The sequence below is a fragment of the Callithrix jacchus genome, chromosome 6, assembly GCF_049354715.1.
Source record: "Callithrix jacchus isolate 240 chromosome 6, calJac240_pri, whole genome shotgun sequence".
Classification (NCBI taxonomy): Eukaryota; Metazoa; Chordata; class Mammalia; order Primates; family Cebidae; genus Callithrix; species Callithrix jacchus.
Window position 1 is genome coordinate 69,482,572 of NC_133507.1, and position 20,123 is coordinate 69,502,694.

At 38.0% G+C, this 20,123-nt stretch overlaps 1 protein-coding gene across 20 annotated transcripts in view; it reads left to right on the forward strand.

The window, feature by feature from the left end:
* The window catches only part of RBMS1 (RNA binding motif single stranded interacting protein 1), a 215,968-nt gene that overhangs the window by 115,980 nt on the left and 79,865 nt on the right, over window positions 1–20,123 (forward strand). For 12 of the 20 annotated variants that reach the window (XM_017973441.4, XM_017973442.4, XM_017973436.4 and 9 more), the window contains one exon: window positions 2,900–3,075. In XM_017973441.4, the coding sequence (XP_017828930.1) occupies window positions 2,900–3,075 (176 nt within the window). The remainder of the gene's footprint in view (window positions 1–2,899; window positions 3,076–20,123) is intronic. The other 8 variants (XM_017973437.4, XM_078327559.1, XM_078327556.1 and 5 more) reach the window with 1 other exon arrangement.

Genomic DNA, 20,123 nt, shown 5'->3' on the forward strand with positions numbered 1-20,123 from the left:
TGTAAATCATAGTTCCGTTTTTGCCAAAAATGAATACATAAATAAAAACCTATGACTTTCATGTCTAAATAATCTCCAAATAAGTCATACCTCCAAATGTTTCTTTAATTATACAAGTGCATGCCTGCCACTCTCTTTCCACTCCTGGCAAAATCAAAGGTTCGAGTGAATCCAGCCTTGGAATGCAGTCTTTAAAATGCCTCATGGTTCATTTGCTTCTGTGTTGATGTAATCCCACTAAGAGGTAGAGGGCGGGCCTGATCCATTGCTTGTTGCTGACTTCTCCAAGTCTCATCCCAGATGACCATGTTTCATTGCCCAACAGCTGCAGTAAACATACTGGGTCCTACTGTGAAAACAGTGTGGCTGTTGTCAGGGATGGTTTCTGAGACACTAATCAAAGGAGGTTGAAGAGAAAATTTAGTCCTGTCTAGCTCTGAGAACTACAAGTTCTGTGTCAATCAAAGGCGTGGGACAGAGAGGCTTGTGTGTGGACTACTTTCCAATCCCTCTGTTCTCACTGATGTGAAAAATAGAGGAGGGCTGGATGGCAGGTAGCAACTGAGTTTCAGAGAAGGAGCACAGGCTTTGTGGGGCATGGCCGGTGCTCTGAGGTGCCACCTGTGGCAGAGCACGTGACAGAGTTTGGTCTTAGTTTTATATCTAGAAAGCAAAGTTATTAGCTCCTAGAGAAAAACTGGTGGCTTGGGGAAAGGATATGAGTTCAGCTGCTCATTAAGGGCGTGAATCAAATAGATTTGTGAGGATGTGATCTCAGGATGCCTTTATTTAGGGGTTAAGCTGTACTTACATTCCCAGTTCAAGTTCAGCTTTCAGTGAATAGCATTTCTGTGTTGACTATTATTGACCCTAGCTACTCTCCTTCTGAAAGAGAATCTCCTTAAATAAAATGGTGTTTGGACTTGGATGATACCTTAGCAAGGAACGTGGGCAGTGGGAGGAAGAATCTGAAAGATACAGGGCCAGAAGAAATGGTAACATATTTAAATAATTGGGGCTGGGTGTGATGGCTCATGCCTGTAATCCCAGCAATTTGGGAAACTGAGGCAGGCAGATCACCTGAGGTCTGGAGTTTGAGACCAGCCAGGTCAACATGGTAAAACCCCGTCTCTACTAAAAATACAAACATTAGCCAGGCATGGTAGTGCGTGCCTGTAATTCCAGCTACTAAGGAGGCTGAAGCAGGAGAATTGCTGGAACTCAGGAAGCAGAGGGTTGCAGTGAGCTGAGATCATGCCACTGCACTCTAGCCTGGGGGACAGAGCGAGACTCCATCTCAAAAAAAAAAAATTGATTAATTAATGAGATCACCACATATTGGGATATTATGGAATTAGGATGACCATGACAGAAGCTGGGTACAAAATTAGGAATCTATAGTGGCCAACAGAGGTTGCTGATGAGGTAAATGAGGATGTGATTATTGCAAGGGGTCTGCTTTTCAGCTTTCCACTGTGAGATTTGATTTGTCTTATATAGACATGCCTGACTTTCTTGTTTGTGCTGGTAAAAATCAGTCCATGAGATTTGAACCTTTTGTTGATTGTCTAGTGACTATTTAATTTTGAATGTTCAAACCATTCATATGAGCGATGTACTTAAGTTAGTATAGTATATTTATTTATTTTGAGTTGGAATTTCACTCTTATTGCTCAGGCTGTAGTGCAATGGCACGATCTCGACTCACTGCAGCCTCCGCCTCCTGGGTTCCAGCGATTCTCCTGCCTCAGCCTCCCAAGTCGCTGGGATTACAGGCATGCTCCACCACACCCAGCTAATTTTGTATTTTTACTAGAGATGGGGTTTCCCAGTGTTGGTCAGACTGTTCTTGAACTTCCAACCTCAGGTAATCTTCCTGCCTAAGCCTCCCAAAGTGCTGGGATTATAGGCGTGAGCCACCGCGCCTGGCTGTACAGTATGTTTATTATTTAGAAAATGTGAGGTGAAAAAAAGTCCCTATCCTGTTGTGAAATTGCTGCATGTTTGCTGTGAGGGCACTTGGGGTTGCGTGCCCTTTCATCTCAAGCTGGGCTACTTAACTTCCTCAAAGTCATGCGTGTGGGACTGGGTCAGAGAACTGTGGTTTCTTTCTATTGGTGCACGGAGAATTATCTGGTGTGAGTACAATTTCAGACATTCTTCCTAGGTGGCTGCCGACTGTAAAACCACACTGAGCCCTTCAGTTATAGGCTTTACAAGAGTTGTGATGGGTGCTGCAAGCTGGGAAGGTTTCCAGCTTCGACAGCATTCTCACAGGGGTTAAATTTCACAAGGTTAGCCAGAGCGAAAGGCAGCCTGCCTGGGAATCTTACCCAGATGTCTCAGTGAAATCCTGTGCCTATCTTAGAACTAGGTGAGATCGTCCTTTTTGGAGGATCTGGATTAAACTGTAACTTTCTTATACTTCAGGAGTAATTTTTTTTGAAGAGTCATCCTAATAAAATTATAAGCAACTTTCAATCAAACATTCTTCAGAATTTGAAAACCTTTTCAAAAGTCTAGTGATTTCTAAATTACTGTATGTTAAGATGGTATCATCTAACTTCATGCACGTTAATTGTGAGTCTCAGTAGATGTATTCCTGAAAATATGTGAATAAATTAATCTAACATAAATTTAGTCACATTTAAGGTGCACACAGAGAACTTTTGCTGAGTAAAACCCTTTTATGAATTTCATGTTGAAGAAGAGGGCTTTTTTAAAATAGCATGAACAGTCCTTTTTAAAAATGTAAATTAAAATTTATACCTCAAAGTAGCTTAAGGTAATCTGTATTGAAATCTTGGTAACTTCATTTTATGTGGGAGATCATACAGCCTCTAAATGGTGTCAGTCTCCTAATGCTAGCATACTAAGGCTCCTCATCCTTGTTTTTCAGCAGTCTCTGGTCCCAGCCCACCCCATGGCCCCTCCCAGTCCCAGCACCACCAGCAGTAATAACAACAGTAGCAGCAGTAGCAACTCAGGATGGGATCAGCTCAGCAAAACGAACCTCTATATCCGAGGACTGCCTCCCCACACCACCGACCAGGACCTGGTGAAGCTCTGTCAACCGTAAGTGGCAGTTGTTCTTGTTATTTTAGCTGCTCAGTATTTTCTTGATCATATTATAGAGTGATATATACCACATTATAAGAGAAGTTTATAGGCGATATCTGTGGACTCTCAGTATCGCAACAATAAAATGGGTTTCAAGTATTAACTTCTTGAATACTTATTCAGTCAGTATTAACATCATCAAACTGGCTACATATCAAAAAGAATTGGAGCATTTTCTTAATAGAATTTGACTTTATGGTAATATGAAAAGTACAATGTGAATTTTTGGAAAAAATGTATGGCTAGATATTTTTTTAGAAGTTGTCATTTTTTGTGGATGCACCTCTGAGGGCCGGTCTATCCTATGAAAGGAACTTTAGCTATCATTGTTTGTAAGAAAGGTTGTTAACCATCTTACCTCATCCTGAGTATAAGCTCTTCCAGCTGGGACCATATTAGTCTGTTCCCATTAGCATCCATAGTTTTGTGGTCTGGGTTGTTCAACCTCATCTCTTTAGGAATAAGAACTCAATTTTACTCATTCGGTGTGTTATGAAGAAATGTGTACATGTGCATAAAGTTCCAAAGTAAATTTGCATTATATGCTAATGTTGTCAATGAATAGAATATAAATGTGCTACTTTGCTGCAATTACATTAACTAAGAAAGCACTAATTTAAAACAAGCATCCAGAAGCACTGTATAGTGCAAAGATCATTGTGTAAGGACTGAAAGCATCAAATTGCATCAAGCTAGAAAACCCTACACATACAACAGCACTTTTTATTTATTCTAAGACAATATTGGTCCCTTATAAAGATAATTTTGCATAACTGCAGTAGAAAACTTTTGCTAGAGAATGTTTCCTATTCCCTGAATTTCGAAACATCTGACTGATAACATCTCATTTCTCTTGTTGGGTGTAAAATCCAGATTCATTACTTCTTATTTGTTTTTTAAGAAAAAAAAATTCAAAGCTAACTTGGTCCAAACTGGAACTAAAAGTAACGTCTGGCCTTCCATGGGTGGGGGTGGAGGTGATGGTTGTTTTGCTGTCTTTTGTTTTGAAAGAGGAGGGTTGGGACAGTAAGTGGTGGCTCTTTAAGATCTGGAGAGCTGTCTAGAAGGCCATCCCCTCTCTGCACTCTCCCTGTGCCTTTTCCGTGTCCCCGTTTTTGACCAGCCGTTGTGGACTTTGACTCCGGTCCCTGGTTTTTGGGGCAGTGAAATAATGTACTGCACTAGGGACTGCTGTGAAGCAAGCCCAGCTCTTGGGGTTTGTCATTGCTGGCTGGAGGCAGAGGGAACACTGCCAGGCAAGCCCTGCCCTGTTGCAGCTGTTCAAGACCACAAATAGGCCTTTTGCTATCTCTTCTGCTGCTGGCCTTTCAGTGGCGTCGTATTATGTTTTTGCAGTGTAATTACAGGTAGATAGAGTGCCATGAAGTCTAAGGAATTAAAAATATGTCTGTAAGAAACAGAAGAATGTAGCTAACGCTCAAATTCATGAGGTGTAAGAGAAGGGGAGAGGAATTCAAAAGACAAATTGTTCTCCAGCTAGCGGTGAATTATGTAGGGCGAGTTTTGATGTCAAGGAGACAATTAACCGTAGGATACCTGAGTAACACCATGTTTTATATACAGTAAATAAGTACTTGAAAAATTGAGCCAGTAATTTTTTTTATTGAACCAAATCATATTCCAAATATGGAAGAACATGTTGTCATTTTTTTTCTAGAATATTTGTTTCCTTTTTGCTGTTCTCTTTGACATATATGGATTTTCTTAACCTGTATAAACATTATTCTCCTTGCTGTTATCAATAGCAGCAATAACATTGCAACCCTCACTCTCTCCCATCACTTGCAAAGGAAGGCTCTTATAAAATTCCAGGTTATGTACTAAAGTCTGATAATAGTCTTCTTGATATGTACCATACAGAGGCAAAACATAATAATAGAGGACTCTATCTCAGAATTTGCAGGAAACTTCATTCCATTTAACACAGAGAATGTAGTAAATACTAAATTTGACTTGCTGAGAGTTTCATGTCTTAGAATGTAGAAAAAGCACAAAAGAGCATCCCTGTTCTGGACTTAATTGTTTCCCATAAAAGAAGAGCTAGCTTGTGACATAGAAGTGACAAGAACCTTTTGGGAAAGTAACTCATCCTAGAGCTTACAAACCCAGTGGGCATAATTAGAGATTTTAGAAAAGTAGGTATCAGAAATGTCTCAGAAAAAAAATAGATATAAATCCATACCTCTAAAAAAAGAAAAGAAACACTTAGAACTAAAACTTAGCACTGTAATTACAAATTGACCTGATGAGGCTGAATTGGGAGGAAAACAAATGATTTGGCTCTCCAGGAGGCTTAGATATTTTAGAAGATTATTTAACAGAACGATGGGGACAAGCCAGGAATGTTTCTGATGGTGGTCCAATTCCATACAAACAGTGCATGAAGTCCAAAGGCGAGTATTACGTGAAGATTTTTAAAACTGGAGAGGAAAACAAAAAATATTTTTTAAAAACTGTGTTTGAAGTAGAACATAAGTATGCTGTAATGTTAGAGGAGGTTACAGTGGAAAAGCAAATGTGATGTTGAGATGACAGGGAAAGGCAGCCCCACCCATACTCAAAAGAGAGAGTCATGACCGACCTTGGAAAGTGTAGATCACCATGACTAAGAGGAGGAGGCATGTGGGGTAGGGGCTCAGACCAGAAGCCAACCAACCTACATTCCTGACACAGGGTGGTGATGGTGGTAAGTCAGGTAATCTGAATTGAAAAGAGATAAATTTTCTAGAAGCATTTAATGAAAGACATCAGCCAGCTCTAGTTAACTTCTAAATTGTAAAACACATATGAAAAATCTTGGAACCTTGACTGCTGTAGGCTGGTGTAGCTTCTCTCCCTATATTTAAGAGGTTATCTATTCACAAAGAATATATCAGTATAGTTAACCAGCAAGTACTGGAAATGGAACAATCCAGGTGACCCAAAGGATTCATCTGCTAACCCTTGGCTTAATTCTCTTCCTTCTCTGAAATCAAGCTAGACAAACACTGTGCTTGATTCGCGTATCTGTATGGTATTTGTCATATAAATATTTGCCAATGCAATATTTCTCTCATTCAGATTTCTCAGGCAGACTTTTAAGTTGGATGAATTGAGGGCTCCTGTTGCATCCATTTTCTTGACATCTTAGCCATTTTTATTTTGCCTTCAGACTTTCAACTGAAACTGCACTAGCAGCTTAAATATCCCCTTATTTTCCCCACCTTTTTTTCACTCTCATCTCTCTCCTCCTCGACTCTCTGCCCTTCTGGTTTCTGTTTCCTTGGCTGGCTCCTCCGTAGCCCCATCCTCTGATAGGGTTATTCTCCTCTGTTTCTACTTTACTGTACATTTTCTACTTGAATATTTTATTTTTTCCTCAAGTTCAGAATATCCTCTCTCTCAACACTGTCACTTTTCCAAATTTACTTTCCTAAACATGAAGCTTTAGGAGTCAGCAGCTCCTTCCCTTTGTCCCTTAGTCACTAAATTTTGTAGATTCTTCTTTGTCATTCTTCTTCTTCCTTCTTCTCCCTGCCAGAAGAACAGGGTGACTCTCCCTCTCTGCAGTGTGACAGGAGAACCATTTGCTCTTCTGCTACCTTGCCTTTGGGGCTTCCCCTCCCCGCCTCAGTTCAGCAAGGCCAAGTCCAAACTCTGTCTGCCACCTTTATGCTTGGACCACACCAGTAACTCTCCTCTTTATTTTTTAATTTTTACCTATTGCCAGCTCATAATCAGCATCTTACTTTCATAGGGTTCTGAGCTCCAAGTGCCTGTTACATTACTTGGCCATATGTCTGTGACAGTGTACGATGCTAGCAACGTATCTTATACAGATTTGTCACCCAGACTACAAAAGAGTTGTAGTCAGGATTGCTAGGTTTGGTATCCCAGAGTTACCTCAAAGTGCTAGGCAAGTACTGCATTCTCAGTCAGACTGTAAAATAGGTCAAATAATGCTATTATCAAAAATTGTGATAAGCATTAAATCAAATAATGTAAGTAAAAGAGCTGGCCCCAGAACCTAGAACACAGTTGTCACTGAACAAGTATTAGCATCCCTCGTTTCTTCCATCCTTGAAATTCTAACTACTAGAATAAGCTTAACTTATATTCAATTCTACATTTAAAACAAAGGAGGAAAAAGCCCCATCCAATTCTGATTTTGAAAGCTGGGAAAGCCGGGAAGGTAGCTTATGCTAACATAATCTCCAACCTCCTCTTTCTTGAGGGTTTTTTTTTGGGGTGGGGTGGGGAGGAAGGGCTAAAGGCATATCTTGTTTTACTGTGCTTTGCAGATATTGCTTTTAAAAAAATGCAAATTGAAGGTTTTTAGCAACCCTGCATTGGGCAAGTCTATTGGCATCATTTTTCCAATAGTGTATGCTCACATTATGTCTCTGCATCACATTTTGGTAATTTTTACAATATTTCAAACTTTTCCATCACTATTATGTCTTTGATGGTGATCTGTCATTAGTGATCTTTGATGTTAATTGTTTTGAGGCACAACAAACCATTCCTACATATGGCTTAATCATTAAATGTTGTGTGTGTGCTGACTATTCCACTGACCAGTCATTCCCCTTTTCTGTTTCGCTCCTCCCTATTCTCTGAGATACAAAAATATTGAAATTAGGCCAAATAATAGCTCTACAGTGGCCTCTAAGTGTTCAAGTGAAAGAAAGAATCTCCCATCTCTCACTTTAAATTAAAAGCTTTTAAAATCAAAATTAAGCTTAGCGAGAAGAGCATGCCACAAGCCAAATGAAAGCTAGGCCTGTTGCACCAAACAGTTAGCCAGGTTGTGAATACGAAAGAAAAGGTGAAGGAAATTCAAAGTGCCACTCCAATGAAAAAATGAATAAGAAAGCAAAACATCCTTATTGCTGATGTGGAGAAAATTTGAGTGGTCCGAATAGAAGATCAAACCAGCTAACAACATTCCCTTAAGCCAAAACCTAATCCAGAGCCAGACTCTAATTCTTCAACTCTGTGAAGGCTGAGAGAAATGAGAACACTATAGAAGAAAAGTTTGAAGCTAGAAGAAGTTCATGAGGTTTAAGGAAAGAAGCCATCTCTATAATGTAAAAGTGCAAGAGAAAACAGCAGGTGCTGTTGGAGAAACTGCAGCAAGTTATCCAGAAGGTCCAGCTAATCATTGATGAAGATCGTTGATGAAGGTGGCTACATCAAACAACAGATTCTTGATGCAGACAGTCCAGCCTTCTATTGGAAGAAGATGCCATCTAGGACTTTCATAGCTAGAGAGGAGAAGTTAATGCCTGGCTTCAAAGCTTCAAAGGACAGACCAGTACTCTTTTTAGAGCAAATGCAGCTGATGAATTCAAGTTGAAGCCAATGTGCATTTATCATTCCAAAAGTCCTAGCGTCCTTAAGAATGATGCTAAATCTCTTCTGCAGGTGCTCTGGAAGTGGAACAGCAAAGCCTGGATGACAGCACATCTGTTTACAGCATGGTTTACTGAATATTTTAAGCCCACCATCGAGACATACTCAGAAAAAAAGATTCCTTTCAGAAGAAATCTTTATATTATTCATTGACAATGTACCTGGTTACCCAAGAGCTCTGATAGAGAGGTACAGGAGATTAATGTTGTTTTCATGCCTGCTAGCACATCTCTTCTGTAGCCCAAAGATCAAGGGACCATTTCAACTTTGAATAATTATTAAATTATTATTATGTATTATAAGACTATAGTTGCCATCGATAGTAATTCCTTTGATGGATCTGGGTAAAGTAAATTGAAAACTTTTGGAAAGTATTCACCATTCTAGATGGCATTAAATTATGGTACATTCATGATTCAGGAAAGGAGGTCAAAATATTAGCAGTAACAGGAGTTTAAGTTGATTCCAATCTTCATAGATGACTTTGAGTGGTTCAAGACTTCAGTAAAGAAAGCAATGTGGAAACAGCAAGAGAATTAGAAGTGTAGAGCCTGAAGATGTGACTTAATTGTTATACTCTCACAATAAAACTGAAACAGATGAATTATTTCTTATGGATGAACAAAAAAAGTGGTTTCTGGAGATAGGATCCACTCCTGGTGAAGATACTGTGACCATTGTTGAAATGGTAACAAAGGATTTAGAATATCACATAAACTCAGTTGATAAAGCAGTGGCAGGATTTGAGAAGATTGACTCTAGTTTTGAAAGAAGTTGTGTTGTGGGTACAATGCTGTCAAACAGCATTGCATGCTATAGAGAAATCTTTCATGAAAGGAAGAGTCCATTGATGCAGCAGTCTTCATTGTTGCCTTGTTTTAAAATTGCCACAGCCACTGCAGCCTTCAGCCGCCACCACCCTGATCAGTCAGCAGCCATCAGCATCAAGGCAAAATCCTCAACCAGTAAAAAGATTACGACTTAGGCTGAAAGCTCAGATGATAATTGGCACTTTTTGTAATAAAATATTTTTTAAGAGATGGGGGTCTCACTTTGTTGCCCAGGCTGGAGCACATGCTCTTCTCAAGCATGATCATAGTGCACTACAGCTTTGAACTCCTGGGCTCAAACGATTGTGCCTCAGCTTCTGAGTAGCTGGAGTTACAGGTGTGCCCCACTGTGCCTGGCTAATAAAGTATTCTTTAATTATGGTATGCATACCAGGGTTTTTTAGACATATGTTATTGCATCCTTAATAAACTACAATATAGTGTAAACATAACTTTAATATATGCTTAGGAAACAGAAAAATTCGTTTGACTTGTTTTATTGCAATACTCGCTTTATGGCGGTGGTTTGGAATGGAACCAGTAATGTCTGAGATATCCCTGTGTTTGCAGAAGAATAGTTTCAGCCACATGGTACCCACTCCTGATTATTGCTCATAATAATTATTGCTGTGGCATGTAAAATATTCCATTATGTCCATTTTTTTTTTTAAAGATTTAAAAATAGCATGGGTGTGCAAGATTTGGTAATAGCTCTCCCTGATTTGTAGTGGAGAAAATGTGTGAGAGTCTCTGTTGACCAAGGCTGGGTAGCTTAAAGGCTGGGTATTGACATCATATGAAGAGTTCCAGATAACTCAGTGTAGCAGTGTTAATGGAAAAACCATTGACTTGATACTAAAACAAAATGAGGAAACTACTCTTTCCATCTTCTACAGACAGCCCTTCCATCATTCCTAAACCAATTCTTGATCAACCAGTCTTTCCCTTTCATTCAGTAAATTTCTAATATGTTTCCAAGTGTAGTAAAACATAAAATTTTCATAGAAATGTGAAATTAAATTTAGCTTATGATAGCCTATTACTATTTAAAAGGAAATATTGTTGAAATGTAATCTGTTTCCCCATTTGTAATATCCAATACATATTAATTTTCTGTCCCTTTGTTTTGTTTTCTGTGTAAGTTTTCCTTATGCTTTTGAACACAGCACAGATCTTAAAGGTGAAACAGTAAAGCAAGATAGGTTAGCAGAGAGACAGGGTTAGTATTATCATCAATGTGGTGTACTGGGAGAAGCTGGGAGAAGCCAGAAGAAGGCTAACCTTGATGTGAGGGAATTGGGGTAGCTTTCAGGAAGAAGATGAAATCTCAGTCTTAAAGGACAAGGAAAATTTCATGAAAGGTGAAAGCAATAGTGTCCTCCAGGCATCAGGAAGCTCCCAAGAGGTGTGAGAACTCTTGGTTGTTTAAAAAGGCACAGAGAGGAGTTCTTGGTACAGAGCTGGCACTCAGCAGTTGTTAGTTACCCAGGGCTCTCATGACAGGGCATCAGTGGGTGTAAAGGAATATGAGGCTGGCGGTTTAGGAAGGGGGCATATTGTTAGCATCTTGACTAATACACTTAATGCCAATATTTTAGTTTGGCGTTGATTCTTTAGTTACAGAGAAAAGGTTAGCTGTTGGATTAGAAGAGTAGCATAATTAATCTCTCGCCTTTCTTTCCCTTTCTGATGCTAATTTTGACGAAAGTAAGAGGGTAGATTGGAGAAGGCCAGGACTGTCATAGATGAGAGGGAAACCTCCAGTTGCATTAACTGGGAGAGAGTACATATGAAAGGCACCGACTCTTAGTAGTTCTCTCTTAGTCCCTAAACTCCAGCTTTTCCCTGTGTTCCCCAGATTCGACCATGCTTTTATTTGTGGTATCTAGAAATGGGGCCCAGTGAACCACTTGCTTTTCTGAAACCACGAGATAATTTGTTGAATACTGATTTTAAAGTTTTTTTTTTTTTTGAAACATTCTCACTCTGTTGCCTGGGCTGGAGTTTAGTGGCACGATCTCAGCTCACTGCAACCTCTGCCTCCCAGGTTCAAACGATTCTCTCTTGCCTCAGCCTTCTGAGTAGCTGGGATTTAAAAGAATATTTTAAGTTATTCTTAATGTCATAAGAAATGAGGGCAACTAACAGGAAAAGGACAACTTGAAATGGTTATATCCTTTATTTGTACATCTCCATTGAGTTCTATAACACTAAGATTTCTTAAGCAATCCATCTTAAAAAAAAAAGATGTTTTCTCTCCACCCTGAAATTAAATGATCATCCTTTTTATTACAAAAGGATTAGGCTACCTTTAGGGTAAAATTTGGAAGTGAAGGTATTCTAATAAATTGAATAGGTTTTTGATACTTAATCAGCTTTTACCCTGTTACGAAGTTATCTTCAACATTTACTCTGAAAAGAGCAATGGGCCCAGCCAACCCAGTGTTTTGAAATCCCTACATAAATAGGAAATCCTTTGGAATGTATAGAAATTACATGAAATAGGAGAGCCCTTATTTTCAATACAGAAGAATGATCCTATGATGCAGAAGGAAAATCACTCCACGGAACAGGGACTCAGTTCTCACTTCAAAATTAAAGAGAGGATTTTGAGCCATTTGACTCAAAATGACTCAGTCCAAAAAGCCTGAACATACCCTTAGTTATTTCATTTATTTTAGAAAGAAAAACACACACATGCTCCACATGTATTCCACACAGGAATATTATGATAGCTATGCAGATGTGACAGACGTAAACCAAAGGCTTCATTGCCTACATTCAGCATCATTCTAAAGGAACATCTCTGAGTCTTAGAAACCTGAAGCTTTTCATGTAGGGTTAAATTAGAGGCTAATATAAGGAAATTTACCCTTCATGTGTTGTCTTCCAAGCAAATTGAAGAACTGTCTTACTGCTGGTGGTGATGATAATGGTTATGGTGTATTTAACTTACAAGCATTACAGTAAAACACCCACAGATGATTTTTTCTTTGGTAGCTACTACATTTCAGGTAATTGAGATCGGGCATATTGAGCTATATTATATTGTACTGTAGTTGTTTGAATTTTCTAAATGGTTTTTAAATTGGTATTTTTAAATGGAATTTTACAGGGTACCGAAATCTATATCTAGTGAATTTTTATTTCCCACATTTTTTTGAGACAAGGAAAGAAAAATAAAAGTAAACAAAAACAGAGTGTGGGCACATAGTTCTTCTCTGATTCAGTGTGTCCTTTAAAAAATTTTTTTTAAAAAAGACTAATCTTTATTGACTGGTAAAAAATGTTTTAGTCTTCCCAATAAGTGAAAATTGAGTTAAGATTATGAGTCTTTCATACTTAATTATAGAAAATGCATGCCATTTTTGTTTCTGTTACTATTATATAGCTTCTTGTGCCCATTGACAAATTTTATTTTATAAATCATAGGCTTTCTTTTAATTTCCAAATGTTTTTGTTCCATAAAACAACCCATTTTTATCCTCTTAAGTTCTTTCTTCATTGATCTAGAAGATTCTCCATACATAAAATATTAATAAAAGTAGTTTTTGGAACATGACTTGCTTCTGTTATTCCTAGCATAATAGGATGACACATAATAAATAACACAATGAGGGCTTAGACCAAGGAACTTGAGCATTTTGCTGAAAAGTGCAATCTATATGATGTGCAGTTTACAAAATTTGTCTCATCGTTGTAAAAAGGAGTGCCAGTCTGCTAAGTTGAAATGTTGACTTCCTGATAGTAACTTAACTCTCTCATCACGGGCAGTATTTCAGTAAGGTTCCATGTGGAAGAGTTTAACACGTGATGCATTTGAGACTGAGCAAAACACAGAATCTTTGTGTTCTCCCCCACACCCAATAAATGGATACCAAAGCAAAGTTGAGAGCTTAAGAGCAATTGTGTAATTAACTGAATCTTCTTCCCATTCATCTCTTGGGTAAGCGAAATATAGAAACAGTTTATTGTTTATGCTAGTTGTATCATTTCTATTCTTGGTGTAGAAAAATTTTGGCATTTTAAGAAATACTTTATGTACAATACTTCTTTGACATACCAAGGTATAATCTGAAGACTTTTGGAAATCCCCAGATTTCACTGAAATAATTTTAGTATCACAAAAAAGAAAATCTCATTAAATAAATACCTGCTTCCCAAATAGAGAACCATCTTACTTATACCTCTGTGTGTACTTTCTTTAGTTTTATCATTAGAACTATCAGTCAGTTTGTTTTTTTAGGGGGTGGGCAGTTTTTAAATATTAACACAGTGTTTAATCCCTTCTTGAATATTGCTGTGTACACAATTAGAACAAAACCTAATTGAAATGTGGACCTTAGATGATGGGCTGTGCTTCTTCACTGGCTTCATGACTGCTCCCCTCTGCTGAGAGTATCCACAATTCAAATGCATGCTGTTGCAATATTAAGGATAACTGCACATCAGGGAATTTTAGTGTTATCATGAGTTGTTGAAACCTCAGATATTAATTATTACCGAGTACCTACTTTATACATGCATTTGCTATTTTGACAGAAAATCTCAGTAATGTCTATTTTCCACTTTATCCTCAATATAAAATCTGCTGGTAAGCATGAATCTTTAGAAATTTACTCAATCTTCCTTATTGTCAGTTGACCTTTTTCTTTAGGGTATTTTTTTGTTACTCCTAGGCATGATGAAGAGCCATTCTCTCTTCTAATGCCCAAATACTGCATAAGTTGTTGGCAAGCTTATTTTAATATCAGCCTTAGCAGAAGTTAATTGGGGAGCCAGCACTGAACATAATTATTATAAACATAAGAATTTTTTTTAATCACCTTTTCCTTCTCTGTGATTGAAGGCAGTATTTACTTTACGTCCTTTCCTTGTTTCTTTATATGAGCCTTGGATCTCTGTAGCAGCAGCTTGGGGATATTTAACCATAATATGGACTTACTGTCATCAGGAATAAAAGCCTCTACAATCTTTATTTGGTAGTTGTGCTGGGTTTTATTTAGAATTTCCTTATGGGTTACTGTTGAATCTCAGAAATTTATAATCTTTCTCTTCATCTTTAGTTCATAGTAAATGCATGTGAAAAAAATCCTGACTAATGTGTAAACACTTAAATAATGCTAGCAGCCAAAATTTGTCCAGTGCTTGCTGTCCCCCAGTGACTATGCCAAGTGTTTTATTATTTAGTCCTTAGAACAGTTTTATGAGCAATATTATCATCTCCAATTTTCTGTCTTAGTCTGTTTTCCTCTGCTATAATAAAGTAACACAGATTAGGTAATTTATAAAGGAATGAAGTTAATTCAGCTATGGCTCTGGAGGTTGGAAGGTCCAAGAGCATGATGTTGGCATCAGGTGAGGCCCTTTTGCTGCTTCATAACATGGAGGAAGAACAAAATGAAGTTGAAAGAGATTTCTTTTCCTACTGCTCAGGATAATATAGCTGATAATGTTGGAATCAGAACTTAAGAATGGACAGTCTGACTTCACACCTCATCCTCTGATCCACTGTGCTTTCTGCCTCTCCAAGTGTACCCTGAATGCCAGTTTATTAACTTCCTCTTCACCTCATCAGCACCACAAACTACAAAAGACTAATTAATTTCTCCAGGACCCTAAATGATATTCAGCCATGATAGATTTAACAAGATTTTATTAGATAAAGCACCTTTCCTTATGTCCACTTGAATAGGCAATAAAATAAAAAACTCAAAGGCAGGGCAATAGAGGAGGAACATGTCTTTCCTGACATCTAACAGAGTAGTCCCTTTTAGCGTAGTTGGTCGTATGAAACTCAGCTCCTGGTTAGCTGTCTAATGTGCAACTCCCCAAGATTACACAGCATAGAGAAGTTATGTAACTTGTCACTTGCTAGATATCTGAGAGGGTTTGTACATATATAATAAGAAACAATCTTTTAGGGATCACTGTCTAACAAGTCCTAACACTGCTTTAGAAAATAATGGGCATGTAAGAGCCTTATAATTTTGCTATGAGTATAAATCTGTTTTTTTTTTTTGGTAGTTTTTATTTTTTAAAATTTATTTATTATACTTTTAAGTTCTGGGGTACATGTGCAGAATGTGAAGGTTTGTTACATAGGTATACACGTGCCATGGTGGTTTGCTGCATCCATCACCTCGTAATCTACATTAAGTATTTCTCCTAATTCTTTTCCTCCCCAATCCCCCCACCCCTCGACAGGCCCTGGTGTGTAATGTTCTCCTCCCTGTGTCCATGTGTTCTAATTGTTCAGCACCCACTTATAAGTGAGAACATGCAGTATTTGGTTTTCTGTTCTTGTGTCAGTTTGCTGAGAATGATGGTTTCCAGCTTCATCCATGTTCCTGCAAAAGACATGAATACTATGAGTATAAATCTGATTAAAACATAAAATCAGGACACTTCTGGAGAAAAGTGAATGGGGGGTACCATTTTTTATATAATTTAACAAATATTTATTAGGCATTATGCCAGTGATTTTTCTAGATACTGCACTGAGACATTTTCTACCTTTAAGGAGGTGTAGAAAATAAACTTCACACATAATGTACATTAGAATGTGGGAGATAGAAAGTGCTACTGAGATTACACAGTATAGGGAGTGGTTGCATGAGATGGGGGATATCAGGCAAAGCTTGTCATTTGAATGAGTCTTCAGAATGAACTGGGCAGCCCCACCCTGGCACTGGAGACAGGACTAGCTTGCTAACCTGCCCTGTCTGGTATTCACTGATGCCATATTGGAGGGAGAGTCTTTAATACCAGAGGAGGACTTGTACTTCACTGAGAAGGTAGATAATACTTGCTGCCCCAAGGTTTGTCCCTGATGGAATGAGGGCCAGAGGGAAGGTGGAGAAACAATGTGGTTCAAAGATGAGTATAAGATTTGATTGAGTCTAAGAAACTGAGAAGTTGATATCATTAACAAATATAGGGATCAAGAGGAAGAGTTTGTTTTTATTCTTGCCTGGAAATTCTCTTCTGCTCTCAGGGGAAACTCCAAATTGAGTGCCTGTTTGCTTTATGATTTTGTGTACTTTTGGTATGGCTATTAAACAGAAAGAAATAGTGCATCAATTCCAGGCTGGTGAATCTTCAATGCAGAAGAGAGGCTAGTAATTAAACATTCTGTTTCTCAGCAGAAATTTCTCTGATACTTAATTATTTTCTTAGATGTTTATAGTTTGTTTTAGGGGTACAAGCTTTTTAAAAGTTGTTTTTTGTTGAATAATGTACTTTGCAACTTCCTTGATTAGGATTGTTTGGCTTCAGACTGGAGACTCTTGAGAAGAAATTTTGTGAGAGAGCCATGGAGCCAAGTAGGAGGAAAAGAGGAGGTTCAGTTTCCATAAATGGGGTACCTAGAATTAGCGAGAAAGTAGACTCACAGCACAAACAGTCCTGACCAAGTTTATGGCTCTGCCAGGGCACATGGACTTTCTCTCCTCTTGGATCTCTATGCACTCACTAACCTGGCCATGCCAGACTTAATGCTTGTCTAAATTGCTTATGGGGCCACTTGTCTTCCTCATTTTCTTTTTGTGCCATAGCATCTTCTTGCCTCTGTTAAGTGTCACCTTTCAATAAAGGAACCTGCATGGGAGATCGGCATGTTTTTGAGCATCAGCATTTACATGTACAGCTGTAGATTTCCAGATTTACAAAGGAAATTTACTTTCCCATAGCATAAGGACTCGTTCTTTAAAGATGAAACAGAGAGAGACAGTCATTTGTGGTCCTTGAAACAAATTGGGCCTGCTAGGCCATTTGGACAGGAGCACTGATGCTTTCCAATGGGGCTGCTAGAGTGTTTCATCTTCACCTTCAAAGCCAGGCCATAAATTGTGAAATTGTTTTCACTGTCCCCTTAATATGAGGCACAGTTTTTGCTCCAATGCTTAACCTATTTCAATGCCCTGGTGCAGCTATAGATAATATTTTGTTTCTTAGATTTTCCTCCATCACCCTTATTCATTATCCTTAGTTTAAGTTTGACAGCATGCAATTAGCTTTTAAAAGCCATGCTTATTTAATTTTGGCTCTGATTTTTGAGGCACAAGAATTTGAGCATTTATTTAATTAAAAGGTTTATTGAACTTTTTTCATCTATAGTCTGAATTACAGAACTTTACATCTCTTCTAGTCAAGTGGCCGTTAACGAGGAACACGCACCAGAATCAAAATTTACACGTCAGGTCCTTCCATAGATTCAGGAGTCAGAAGATAGCAAGATACTTACAGAGAGGCAGCGTACCAGGCAATTATACTGAAAAGCACAGACTTTCCACCTGGCTCTGCCTCTTGTTTGAGCAAATGTCTCAACCTCTCTGTGCCCATTTCTTTACCTATAGAATTAGGATAATCATAGTGTCTGCAACATAGGGTTCTTCTAGAGACTAAGTGAGTTAATGTCAAGTGTTCTGAACACTTCCTGGCACGTATTAATGTTACTGCTATTATGACGTATTTTTAAAAGCTTCCCAGGAGATTCTAATGGTGAATCCAAGTTGAGAGTTTGATTTTGTCTTTTTATGTTATAACTGAGAAAGCTGAGACTTACAGAAGGTTAAATGAACTTTTTGAAGTCACAAAACTAGGAAGAGGCAGGCTTGGGAAAAGAGTACATGTCTCCTGAAATACCCACCCATTTTGATTTGCCACTTTACTTTTCATGAGTTAATGAAAACTCTCCCCTCAAGTTTGCTCTTAATCATGAGGATGAAATTTGTGTACTTTAGTTTCTTGCCAAAAAACTTTGTCCTCTCCACTGGGCAGGTCTTGTCAAAAGCTCTTGGAAGAAATGAGATTTATTAGGAATTGTATGAAGGATTGGAGTTTCTTTGTTCATTACACAGCTTCCCAACTTTGTCTTGACAAACCCAGAAAAGAATAATATTTGTATTTTGTTACATTGACATTGAATTAGATTATATTGGATTGCCACCTATGGATGAGGCTGATCATTGCTGGAGGTGACAGGCCCCACCCAGTCTCCAAGGGTTGACAGAATCAATATCTCCTGATACCTTTAACGGAACTACCCCAGCAGGTGTGGATTTTAAAAAATGTTCAACAAAACTATATACAAAAATATTTAAAAGTAGTATTTTTAATTATATGCTTTATAAGTACAAATTTACATTTATAAACTTATCAGGGAGAACAGTGAGATGGTTCTGATAAACTAAAAAATGTGAGATCAGGGCTTCTGGATAACAGTTGCAGAACAGTACCAATAACATACCTAATTTATTTCTGTATTTCATTTTGGTTGTATGGCATTTGGAAAATAGTCCTTATGCACATTCATAAGCAGTTGTAGGAGGTTATAATTTTTAACACACTCATTTTGTCTTGATATCCTCTTGAACTAATCTTATTAGAAACTGGAAATAATTTTTCTGCTTCAACATTGAATTCATAATAATATAGCTACTCATGTGCCTCACAATAGATACAAAAGTCAGACCAGAAGCACCCAAAACTTAGCATCAGTACCAGTCAATGATGTCACTTTATCATGATTCAACACGGTAGGCACTTTAGTATTGTACAACTGTCTATTAGATCATGGTGAGGGTGTGTGCCAACTAGTTGTACCTGCTCTTGGCCCGGCATTTGTTTGAGCATGATGGATGTGTAGGTCATGTGTACAATTTTATATGAATGGACAAGTGCAGACTTGAATTTCCAAAGAATACCAACGCATATTTACAACTTTCCTAATCAGTGATTCATTTAGGCAAAGAGATGGTAGGAGACTCATTTGTCTAGTGTCAGCACTTGAAGCAACTTAATGTAGATATGGTGATTAGTATGTTAACATTTGTTATGTTATATATTTGCCTGCATTTTCTATTATTTGTTTTTGAACTTAAAGGCTAAGAAGTTTTTAAATACAAAATATTCATATGGAAAATTGATGGAACCCCTAAAGTACTTCTTCAGAGCCTAATTTGGTAGCCACTGTTCCAAGACATGTGCCATTTATCCCTGGATGCAGCAACATTATCAGAGAGCCTTATGCTTTAACCACATAGCTATTTTCCCTTGTAGAGTTACAATACTTGAGCTCCATGTGATCCTTTGACCATGCATAGCACATAAAGTATGGCTTTAAGGAGGAACCACAGGAAGATGCTCCTTCCGGCCTTAGAGCTGGGAAAAATGGAACTTCTCTCAAGCCCAGGACTTGGTTTTACTCTAATGAATACTCAGTTCTGTAATGCTGTATTTCCTTTTGTTCACTACTAAGAAGTTATGAGTAAACTCTGCATCCAGCATTATCAGCTCTGCAGGATCTCACTTTCAGGTTTATGTATTTGTGGAAAAACTACTCCTGGGTTTATTTTTTCTTCACTTACCTTGACCTTTGTATCTGTTTTCTTCTTGTGGTGTTGCATATATTTTTGCCAGCAACCTCAAACTTTTTAGGGGAAGAGGTAGAAGTAAATGTTTTTCATGCTCTCTGTTTGACTTCCTTTAAATCACAGAAGGAACATTGCTTAGTCACCTTTTTTCAGTTTGCATAGCAATCATTATTTTTATTATCAAAGTTGCTCACTTGGGAATGCTGATATTTTGATATCTAATGGCATTTCCATTGGAAAGGAGAATCTGGTCCCTTCTCTTAATGGCCCTGCAAAGAAATTAGTGGATGCTCAACAGTTCCCTAGACTGTCAGTAAACGTTAAAATCAGCAAATACTCAAAATCAAGATTTCTAGCAACGTTTAGCTTGATTGGCATCTTT